The following is a 12,051-nucleotide window of genomic DNA, read 5'->3' as shown; positions in this document are numbered from 1 at the left end:
AGCCCGGCGCTCACACATGCAGAAGGCAGGAAGGAATAGGGACTCACCTCAGACATATTTCGCCTGTCTCTGTGATGTTGGGGTGCCAGATCTTGGTCAAGCATTTCACTTTGGGGGGCTGCAACGCAGAGAGAGAGAGATCATAGGCTCGCCCCATCACCGCCTGTCCAAGGCCTAACCACACCCGATCTAGTCCCCGGGTCCACTGCTTACTTGGCATTCAGCAGGATCTCCAAGCGTGTTCAACCTCGGACACCGGGTGACGTCACCCGCGCAGAAGTGTGTTGTCACCCTACTAGCCTCACCGGTGAAGCCCACTGCACCCCGAACAAACCCCCTATAAGACCCGGGGCTGACGGATGGTGCTGGGGGCTGGGCTGCACTCCAGGGGGCCCTGTACCCTCCAGGCCCCAAGGCCAACCAGGAGCCCAGGCCCCTTTGGGCTACGTTGCTAAACTGTGGCTGCAAGTTACCGCTCCCCGCAGCAGTGGCCCATTTCTGAAGCCCACTTTATACTTAAAAGAGGGAGAGAGGATGAAAAGGAGTCGGTGGGAATGAGGCCTACCAGCCTCCGCTATGACGAGGCACGTTTACGTAAGTTCTTCTTTTAAGATCACGCTATTACAAACGCAATCCGTATTCACTTAAGATAAAAAGACCACAAAAACAAAAGGAAAGATATATTTATATGTATAAAATAACCCCACCCAGAAATAATCTCTATCACCCGAAAGTACATTTTTTGAGCCTCTTTTCTAGGACACACACACACAGACACCCACACACGGGTGTGTGCACATTCATTTTTCTTATTTTTTCACATTTTTGTCACCATGTCAGATGGCTTCGGGCTCTTTTGCATGTCATGTAGAAACAGTAGCATTTAACAAGCCAGCTCCCTACTACTGGGCATTGGGTTGCTTCCCGTTTCTGCTACCATCTGCTAAGTCAATGTTTGACCTTCGTTCACATCTGTAGGAAACATGTCCCCAGAATGAGGTCAGGGAGAGCAGCTGCTGGCCAGAGCGCTGGCTGTGGACACAGCACCAAGGGCCCTCTCCTCCAGGAAGGCCGCCAGCCTGCCCCTACCTGCAGGGAGGCCGTTCTCCAGTCCAAGTTCCACGGCAGGTCTCCTTGGTGTGAGCAGCTTAAGTGTCATCTCACAGCTATTGAAGTCACAACCCTTTGTCACAGAGACAACATTTTCCCAGTTTATCATTGGCACTAATTTGTATTTGTGATGTTATTCTGAGGTGTAGAGGCTTTAGATAAAAACCTCTATAATCAAATTTTTATCTTTGATCCCTACCTAGAAAATATTTCACCATCCAAATATTCTCCTGTACTTTCTCCAGTATTCTAATAGCCATCTTTTATTTGTATAAAACGAAAACTTTTCAGCACTCTCACAAATTTTCTTCCTGATTTCAAAACACCAAAACATCGAGACTCCGGGTAAAATGACTCGTCCAATTATGCAAATATAGGTGTCCGAGGATTCCAGCTGGGTTCAGAGTGAGTTTAAGTCAATTTAACGTGCTTTCGTTTGCTTTTCTACCAGTACCTGGGAATGCACTTGACAGAGAGCGCTCGAGGCCTTCCCCAAGAGGGGAGGTCAGGCCGCATAAATCTCTGGGTAACCGAATACAGTACCCACGCGACGGTGGGCAGCTGGAAGCACCGACTCGGCCTCAGGGGGCCCTGGGACCAATCTCCCTCCTTTCTACGAAGTCCCCGACACAGGTCACCTGCCCGCAGTCACCGCATCTCCCAGTGCCCGACTGCACTTGCGCCCTCTGCTCCTGGCCCTTCACCTTCCGTAGTCCAAGGTTGACACAGACGCCTTCCTGTCAATGGCCCCCTTACTGCAGTCCCCAGGACAGAAAAGCTCTGAATGAGAACCGTGGACCCGGGTTCTGACACACTTTCCAAACTGAAATGTTCTTGTAGACCCCCCGGACCCCACCTCCAGCGTAAGACAAACAGGAAATACCCAGTTCCACCTCCACCTTGGCGGCTGGCACTGCCATCTGCCTTGTCACATGGTAAAGACTGCGGTAAATGACAAACACTATGCTGCCAATCGAAGGGGAAAACTGGTTCTTCAGGGGACAATTGCTGACCATTTGAAAAATATGGTGAGATGCTTTTTAGAGCACTAAACATAAACGGTGCAGAACCATGGGCCTGGGAGGAAATGGAGGTGAGCTACTGGGATCGAAGGCCTGTTTTAACCATTTCACAACATAAACTCATGAAGAAAAAATAGATTTGACTGCAGTGGTGAAGCACAAACAAACTCTTACAGAACAACAGCAACAAAAGACAAACGAAAACGAACATATTTATAGCACCGCTGAGAAAACTAAAAGAAAAGTTTCATGTAATTTTTATGTAGGAATTGTTGTAACAAGAAAAACAAAAACCCCAACGGAAAAAAGGGCTAAGCACACAACATCTCATAAAAGACACAGCTATTAAGTAGGAAAAATATTTAACATCCTACTTAAGAATAAAAGTTCAAATGACAATTAGATGCCATTTATTTCCACCCAAAATGCCAAAGAAAAAACAATGCAAACACCCCATTTTGGTGAGGATTTAGGAAACGAAATTTCCACACCCTGATGGTGAGCCCATCAATTGGCATGAGGTCCCCGGAGGTAACTCAACAGCACGGAGGAGAGCCTTACCCTGAGCCCAGTGACTCCATCCATCCCTGTGATCCCACTGCCAAGCACTTGCCCACAAGAGAGGCCGGCACAGGCGCTGCTGCCCAGGACGCGGCTCACAGCGGCGGTTAGTTATCATAGGCTCAGCAATGGCAGCCCCCGCTGGCCCGCCTGTGTTTGCACGGTCTGTGAGCTAAGTATGGTTTTTACATTTTTAAAACGTTTTTTTTTTAAAGAAAGGACGTGACAGAGAGCACACAGGGTCCACAAAGCCTGAAGTATTTACTATTTGGCCCTTTACAGAAAGTTTTGTTCATAACATCAAAAAGCTGGTCAACCTGTGACCAACGATGAGCGATCGGTAGAAAACCACGATACACCATACAATGGACTGCTCTGTTAATAACATGTGATTACATGTAACTGACGTGACAGCATGTTCCTCACATAATGTGGAAGCCCCGTTACCCAGCTGTGTGTGGCATGACCCTACTTGCATGTATGATTATGTGTCGTGTTAATGGTGACCATCGCTGGGTAGAGAGACGACAGGTGAGCAACACTCTGTTTTTGCACAGCCACATGTTCTCCATTTCCTACCAAGTATAGTAAATGCACAAAGAGAAGAGGGGCGAGAGGCAGGTCAGGCTCTCCTCCTGCAAACATGGCGGACGGCCCTTCCTTATCGCTGTGGGGCTGGTCATGGCCGTGTTACTTGGTTCGGCTCCATTACCAATAACGCGAGAGGATGTGACATGGTCACTTCCAGGAGGAAGCTGGTGCCAGAGAGCAAAAAGCCAGGTTCCTTTCTCCTGCTTCAGCGCAGTTTCCTCCAACCACCTAAGATGGACATGCCATGAAGCAGCCGAGACCTGGGGACTGTGTGACCCCACAGCTGGGCCGCCGGCGGCACCACGGCCCTACTCCTCCTCGGGTGTCCCGTCACCCTGGGGGTTCCCCACTGCCCATCACCAGGCTGGCTCATCACTGGGTCTGTGTCTGTCTCCTGGGAGACTGAGATTCTCAAAAGGCCACCCGACTTCTCATGTCTAGCCTGCAGTAGCTGACACAGAACCTGGCACATTTTAGGAGCTCACTGAATGTCACTAAATCATTTCAGTCGATTTCTAGGACTGAGACAGAGCACGAGGCAGGCTTGAGGCTATCAGGTCAAGTTCAGAGACAAAAAGCCAAAGAGCCAAAGCGCATTTTGAATTGTAGCTGCTTGGGTACGGTGTGTGTGCGTGGGGGTGGGGGTGGAGGTGGGTGGGGGGTGGGGGGTGGGGTGGGGGGCGGGGGGAGGGATACCAAATAGGTGTTTTCTTTCTTTTAAAAGTTTTATTCTAAAATCATCATCTACTTCACTGATTAAAAGTTTTTCGAATTCACAATCTAAATAACAGACTTTAATTGCAGGAACTATAATGTAAGTGTTTCGGGGTAAAAACAGGTCCTTATGAAGCATAGAAATCATACAAGTTAGGTTATGGCATAACAGCAAATGAAATGAACCCCGAGGAGACGCACGCAGGCCTGTTGGGCTGATCTGCTAAGAACTGGCCGAGTCTCCTCACCCAAAGGAAACAAGGGTCCTTAGAGCTGCCTCGCAGACTCACACAGCCCCACATGCCGTAACCTGTGTATTTCCATACGCTGGCATACGCTGGTTCAATGTCCTATAGCACAGGTGTGCAGGGGCAGAGAGCGCGCCAACCCCTGACAGGTGTGTGCTGCGTGCACGGTGTGGCAGGCCCTCCAGCGCTGGAAGCACTGTAACTAGGACATTCCCAGACGCCTCCTGTGGGGAGCTGACAGTCTAGTGGAAAGACACGCTAAGGAGAACTGTACAAGTAAAGATCAACTACAATAAAGTTGTATCAGTTAAGCACTACACCTCATAGTTTCCTGGGGACAGTGTCACCCTCGACTTCTTGCCGTGAGGTCATGCTACTCACTGGCCTGTCAGTGAGGCAGCGGCGCCCCCTTAGCCTAGATGAGGCAGAGAACAAGGAGAGGCCGGGGAGTGACAGGCCGGGTCCACCCCAGGGGACTGGCCTCTCAGAGTTTCCCAGCTGGAGAAGGGGCTTTACTCCTGATGAAATGGGACCAGCCCATCAGTTAGAAATTTTCCAAAGGAGACAGAAACTGAAATATAAAAATGTAAAATCATTACAAGTCACCAATTAATACAGGACACATGTCTTTGAGGCCCAGTGGTTTCTAGCTGGTTTACCCACTTCCTGCCTGGCAGTTTCTTGAAGAAGTCACACAGGGAAGGAACACTATGACAAACATTTCGTCACCACCAAGTGGCCACTGGGTGCGGCAGGAAGCTGGGCAGCTCTGGACAAGACTCAGCGAACCGTCTGGACCAGCCCAGCTCACTCGGCAAGCCGTCCACTGTCCCGTTGGGAGCCCTCAACGGCTGACGTGTAAGGATATGAACAGGAAGCTCACCACGGAACGGGTGCAGAATGATGCGAGGTAAAGTGAGTGGAAGCACCGAGAAGCTCTCCACAAGTCTGTTCCTTCCTGGTTTTCTCATGTTCTGCTTTCTTCCTACACTGGGAACGAGACTGCTCCTAAATGATGCCTCACATGCCGGCAACAGCAGAACAACAGCTCTCAGATCCCTTGAGGCTGTGTCCCAAGTTCACCAGCTTATGCTAAACTCCTCCCCAGGCCTCCGCCTCCTCAGGAACCCACCGCTTTTCCGGAAAGACTGTCATAAACTCACCACCCTTTCATTTTAACATTCCTCTGGTGAGTAATCCAGAGAGATAGCTTGTCCAGATAACTTGAAAGTCTGGCATTGTAAGTCCTGTATGTCTGGTTGTTTCTAGAAACCATGAAAACAGCCCCCAAATTCTAAATATCTGTACTTAATCCAAACCTCTCAAGCTGCCTCTCACCTGAGGGAGTACGACGTTTTCAAGCCGGGATTTTCAGTTTGTGATTAGGATACTGTGGAAAGTCTCAGCAGGTAGCTGGACGGATGGACAAAGACCTGAAACGCATATTTTCCTGCCTGCTTACAAATTACATCTGTTTTTTGTTTTTCGGATTGCTAACTCATCCTCATAAACTGCATGTCAAAAAAAATTTTAATGTAGTAGCCAATAAAGATCAGTTTCCATTGATAAAGGTTTGGCTTTGAACAAAAGTGTTACAGCCCGAGTTATACTCTGGTGGAGGGGGCGGGCAGGAAAGATTCCATTTGTCATATAGTGGGGAGCAGTCACTGCAGGTAAAGTAACGGGGCACATGGTGTCTCCAATACCCACAGCCTCAGGTTAACGAGGGACTGAATTTTACCATCAGGTTTTCCCTTCCTCTTTAGAGAAGGCTGGGAAACTTGGGGGGAATGTATACATATTCATGTAGTCATACAGTAAGTAAGAGAACTGGGCACGAGCCAACCCCAATGGTCCAGCGGGACTGCACGTGCCCCCAGGCACAGCTCGCCCTTTCCACTCTCCCCTCTCAGGGTGTGAGGACTGGTTCAGAATCTTCAACGGCTTCTCACTGCCCAAGTGAAAATGCTCAGCAAGCCCCCCAATCTGAGTCTTCTCACTGCGCCCCCCGCCCTCAACCCAGCTCCTCACTGAAGTCGCTCGGCCAGTCCACCACACAGGCTGCCCGCTCTCATTTCCATGCCTGTCAGCACGGTTCCCGAGACGTCCACGTTGCCTAGGTCACCCCGTGGTGACGGGCCAACCCACAGGAGGACGACGCCAGCTGACTCTCTAGGGCTGAACGGCCCCGGCCACTTGCCAGAATTGACTCTTTTTCTACTCTGAGTCCCCGTCAACTAGTTTCCATCACTGATCGCGGTCTACTATCTGCTACCTACCACTTTTATCATTTTATGAGAATTTTCTACATTTTCTCTCACCTTCCTAATGGTAGGTAAGGTCCTTAAGAGCTAAGAGAATGTCACAGTGCCTGGTATCATTACTCCCTAGAAGGGTCTATGAGGGATTACCATGTAGCTATGGGTATAGATTACTTACAATTGAAAACTACAGGTCATTTTTTCCCTAAAATACATATTTTACACATTTCTGGAATTCTGGTGTTATACCATAAACAAAACTACAGTTGTAAATAAAATGCTGTTTTCTTCAGTGCCAGAATTTAACAAGGAAGAGTGACATGGAATCCACGGGCAGCTCACAGTACAGGTCCTGCCGCGGCCCGGCCACTGCGACCGTGGCAGAGCTGAGGCCCAGTGCGGACTGCCTAGCACGTCCTCACAGACGTTTACCAACCAAGTGACTCTCAACTAAAACCCTAAATCCCGCTGCTGAGTGACATCTCCCACAGCAGTATCGGCAATTTCACGCTCAGTCCCAGGCCCCGGGGACACAGGGGACAGAACACGGGAAGGGGGGAAAGTGTGGGCCTCACGACGGCCACCCAGCCACACGAAGGGAACAAGGGCTCAAAGGCAGGCTACTCACCACCATGTTGTAGGCATCAGGAACTTCAGTTTCAAACTGAAATTTTCCACCCTGGTAGTAACCCTCATCTATCAGAAAACACAAAACAAAACAAAAGATCCTTTAAATTTTTTAAAAAAGGAAACAAAAGCAAACACTATGTTAGGACATGGCAAATACAGAGAATTAAGAGCTAACAACAGGGTGTGGTGCTTTTGTCAGGTCACCAAACCCTGCCCTGGCCTGGCGAGCCGGGGCTCCACACTGGCCGCCTGCTGTCCGTGAGACCTGGGGAAGGCGCAGGCATCCTTCTGGAAGGCCAAGACCGGCTCCTTCTCTCCCTCAGTCCCCCAGAACACACCCTCAGCAGCCCTGCTCCCCCTGGGCCCCACTCAGTCTGCACTGTAACACCCAGTGTGTCCCCTCAAATACACACCATGACTGGGAACCCCTTGTTCCCACTGCTTGGTCACCTGTTTGCTGCTGGTCTCCCCATGAGAACGTCAGTTCCACGGGGTGGTAGACTAGCGGCGACTGCTGTACCCCTAGTGCCTGGCACGTGGCTTCCGGTCCTTTAACAAAGGTTTACCGAAGACAGACCCTCTGGCAGGCACTGCTCGGGCCGGGGACACAGCCGTGCACCGCCTGCAGCTTGGTGCAGCCTGCAGAACAGAGCGGGCTCTCTGGCACGGGGCTGGCGGGCATGCAGGAGGAGGTCCAGGGTCAGAGCGGTACCGCCATGCCACTGCCCAGGTCTGCAGACCCCACAGCGCGGTCCCAACCCCCTTGGCTGTGCCACCGGCCTGTCTGCCTCTTCCGGTCCCTCCCCCCGCCCGCAGGTGAGCCTGGCTGCCTCGGTGGGAAACGCTGCTGGTGCTGCTGCCAGCAGAGGGCGCCCCAGCACAAACCTGCGGAGCCCGGCAACGTCCCCCAGGAGCTATATTACTCAAGACGTCACAATGCGACAAAATGAGCACTGTCTTTTAAAAGAAAGTTCAACTTCCCCAACAATATTTATCAGCACAAGCAAATAAGCAATACCACATCTTACCGCTTCCCTCAGCCTTTTATATAAAATGAACATTTAATAAATAGCCTGTTTGCCTTTTTCGTTCAACTAGCTTTCATTTTTAAGCCAGTCCGCCCGTGGTTTCCGTCTTTGGTATTATGTTTAAAAAGAAAAGGTCTTTCCCAACCAAGATTATACAAATGTTTTATTTCTATATTTTCTCCTAGTAATCTTACGATTTCACGTGTGTGCTCAGCTCATTCCTTCATCTAGAATTCATTATAGAGGAAGGCGCTGGATTTTTTCCAACTGCTTCATCAGCCTGTCCTTTCCGCACTTACAAGTCTATTTCTAGTGCTCAAGAACACACTTGGATTAGTGACTGGCTGTATCAAGTCTTTGGAAAAGAAATTTTGGGGGGAAAAATTTTAACTCCAGACAAAAGAACGTCTTAGATAAGGGGCACCTTCGGTACAGAACACTGCCGCGCCTTGTTCCCCAGGGCTGTGCCGGCTCGGCTCATGCCGCCACCCACGCAGCCTAACGCCAGGCTCCCGCAGCCACGCGCACTGGGAAGTGTTGTCACAGTTCTGGCTTCGTCTGGACCCTCCATCCTGCCACACTGCAGCCTTTCTCCAGCTGTCTGTGCCTCTAACTCATCACAGCCTCACCTCCACTGCCTACCAGTTCCAAACAAACTGTCATTTGGCCTAATGTGCTTTAGAATTTATCACGTTCCTCTGGCCTAGTCTAGTTCTCAGATGATAATTATTAGAATTGTATCATCTCTGAACTCATTGAAAACAGCAGACTGCTCTAATTTTTCTCTATCTCATGGAACAAGTGTCTTTTGGGAAGACACTTTCTGAGCCAGTGTTTCTTTTTCCCTCTCCTAAGCCACACAGCTTTGGACCTGCTCCAGCGCGTTTATTACTGAATTTGCCTAGAAACTCCACAGTCCAACTGAAAAAGCAGTTGGGGGAGCCGATGAGCGAGAGGAGCCCGAGACCACCTCTGGCTGTTTCTCAGGGAAGACCCCGGTGGAGTTCTTGCTGGGCCACCCTCGGGTCTGGCTCGCAGGCCTGCACTTTGCGGGGCGGGCGTGCAGAAAGGCCTGCCAGCTCTGGAGCTGGCGGGCAGGGGGCTCATTAGAGCGTCTGTAACCCAGTGTGCACGCACTGTGGCCCAGGGCACCAAATCCAGCCTGTGACAGGCTGTCACTCTCCATGGCTGCTGTGGCCGAAAACACCCTGCTTCTAAGACAACTGGGTGTTCCCGCAACACAATGAAACGCAGTGGGGAAGCCCCTGGCACCCAGGCCTCAGTGGACCAGCCTGTCCCCACCCCCACGGTGACAGGGAGAGGAACCGCACACCAGTGTCTCCAGCCAGGTTATGGGTGTCGTGGGCACCAAGAGCTTTAGAGAACCCACTGCTAGAGGGCCAGTGTCCACGTGTGCTCTACCCTAAAATGCACCTGCCCTCCAGAGCTCTTGAGGTCAAGAAGTCACACCAGCTGTCCTTTGCCACCTCCTCTTGTAAAGGGCCTCCTTCTCATCCGGCTTCTTACTGTGATGCTGCCTGAGTTGTAAACAAATCCTAGAGGCCCAAAGGACCGGGTGATGCACTGGTCCCAGGGAAGCCCCATGAATGAGGCATTTCGGTAGGGCTGTGCTCTCCCCCACCTCACATCCACTTTTCTGTTCAGGGCAAAGCATGGATTCTATTATAACCACAGTATCCAGGGTCAGGTCGGCCGACCTCGCATTCAGATACACTATGGAGTCTCAGGGCAGCGTGCGCAACATCTCACATAGTAACTGCCATCCCTACACGACCATAAAAGAACCCGTCACCCACCCCTGTGAGAAGCAGAGGCGCCAACAAGCAACAGGAACGGCGCCTTCTTCCACCCAGGTGACCAGCTCCAGGCCTCACTTATGCACTGGGAACTGAACTTGGAAGTGAGATGGATCTCACGGGGAGACCAGAAATGAAAAGGGAAGACTTGGTGAGGGTGAGAGGGAGGGAGACAAGAAAGGAGAGGGGAGGGAGGAGGGAAGGGAGGGGTGGAGGGGTGGAGAGGAGAGAGGAAGAGAGGAAATGGAAGAGGAATGGAGGGGAGGGGAGGGGAGAGGAAAAGAGGAACGGGGAAAGGAAAGGAGGGGAGAGGGCAGAGAGGAAGAGACTGACTGCTGACTGGTTTGGCAGTTAGAACTGTTCTGCCTATTAGTGTATACGGCAGATATTTCTGACAGACTCAATGAGCTAAATTCTGCAGCTTCAAGCTTTTGAGGAAAAATAAAGCATGTGATAAGTTTTGAACATATTATATTTGTAAGGCTATGATGAAATTAATAATTTCACAGTTTTCTCAGCTCTGAGTATTTCAGGTAAAATGCAGTATTTCCAAGTGAAGAGTGACATGTGCGATCAATCAGGTCTTGGGAAAGTGATTTTGTGCACGCCTCAGAAACTGCCGCGAAGGGACGCTAATGCCTGGCGACAGAGCCCTTTCCAAGTTAGGAGCCTTCCCATTCTCTGCTCTCAGCACAGTGGAAGAAGGGCCTCATCTCACAGTCAGCCGAAAGATCTCAAAGATCGTGAAAATACTGTTATTTTGCAGTGTATAATGCGCACCCACGTTTCTGGCCCAAACTTTCAGGGAAAAAAATCTTTCGTTTTAATTCAAATATTTTTGTTCACATCTAGGTACTTGTTTTTTGTATTATAAAAAATTTTAGCATTTATTTTTTAACATATTATGGTACAAGAAATGTTATGTAACAAATAATTACAAAACACAAGAAGAGACACAAGACATGAAAACTTTTATGCATCGGTAACAAATATTTATACGTCAAAGAAGGCCAAGAACTCTTCGTCGCTGCAAGTTCGTTGTAAGCTCAACAAACCCAATGATCGTATTCCAGGGTATTATTCTGCATGCGGATATCGCCATTGATTTCTAGAGTTACTCTTTTAACTCACAAGCACAAATAAAAGAATTACAAACACTTATTTAGACACGGAATTCGTACTACCCACATGCAATGTGCATCCTTATTTTTCCCTCACAAATTTAGGCAAAAAAGTGCACATTATACATGGAAAATATGGTCCTTTGTATCACTTTTGGCCCCTCTGACCTTGGAAGTCCCAGGACAGATGACACAGCTACAACAAAACGCCCTCCATGGCCGTCTGCTCATTTATATGGAGAAGCTGTTCTCAGTGTCTACATCTACGGACAAAATGAAAGCAGAAAAGTGACACTGAGTCCTTCCTTCTAGCATAAAACAATATTCTTTCACAAATGTATTAACTAAATCAGAGAAACACGCTGATACATTTGAGATGAAATACTCTTATGGTTAATAACCATCGAAGCTTGCGACACATGGTATAGTTATTATTCACCCAACCAATACTTGGTGAGCGCCCACCACGTGCCAGGCATTGCTCCCAGCACTGGTGACACAGCAGCAAGGCACCTTCCTGCCCCTATGAAGCCTCCTCTCCAGTGGAAGGAGACAGAATAAATAAATATATAATAGAAGGGAGCAGGAGCGGGGAGAGGCTTGAAAAAGGAGGATACCAGAGCAATGAACACTCTGGAGAGGGGAAGCTGGGTGAGGCCACCGAGGGGGCGGGTATGTCCAGGGAACACTGCAGAGGCCAGAAAGCCAGACAGGGAATCGGAGCTGAGGCCCAAGGGGTAACCGGCTCGGCCTTGCGGCCACTGAATGAGTAGAAAGCCAGGAGAGGGGTGAGCACAGATAAACAGGTCACAGGCTGGAAGCCCTGGGGAGCCAGGTGAGAGACCATGCCGGTCAGTATCAGGGTGGGAGCAGCTGAAGGGGAAATACTTTGGTGGGAGCAACACGCCCTGTGCTGGCAGGTTCAGCGTGGGTTGGGGAAGAAAGGGA

General features: G+C 49.9%; 1 protein-coding gene across 3 annotated transcripts in view; it reads right to left on the bottom strand.

Annotated features, from left to right (window-relative positions):
- Positions 1-12,051, bottom strand: part of UBE2F (ubiquitin conjugating enzyme E2 F (putative)) — a 48,719-nt gene that overhangs the window by 9,633 nt on the left and 27,035 nt on the right. For all 3 annotated transcript variants that reach the window (XM_074315910.2, XM_074315914.2, XM_074315911.2), the window contains 2 exons: positions 7,136-7,203; positions 48-118 (listed from right to left, as the gene is read on the bottom strand). In XM_074315910.2, the coding sequence (XP_074172011.1) occupies positions 48-118; positions 7,136-7,203 (139 nt within the window). The remainder of the gene's footprint in view (positions 1-47; positions 119-7,135; positions 7,204-12,051) is intronic.

Source organism: Rhinolophus sinicus, chromosome 17 (genome assembly GCF_057876585.1).
Source record: "Rhinolophus sinicus isolate RSI-liver-muscle chromosome 17, RSI-T2T, whole genome shotgun sequence".
NCBI lineage: Eukaryota > Metazoa > Chordata > Mammalia > Chiroptera > Rhinolophidae > Rhinolophus > Rhinolophus sinicus.
Note: the sequence above shows the minus strand (reverse complement) of the source record. Positions and strands in the feature narration are given on the sequence as shown.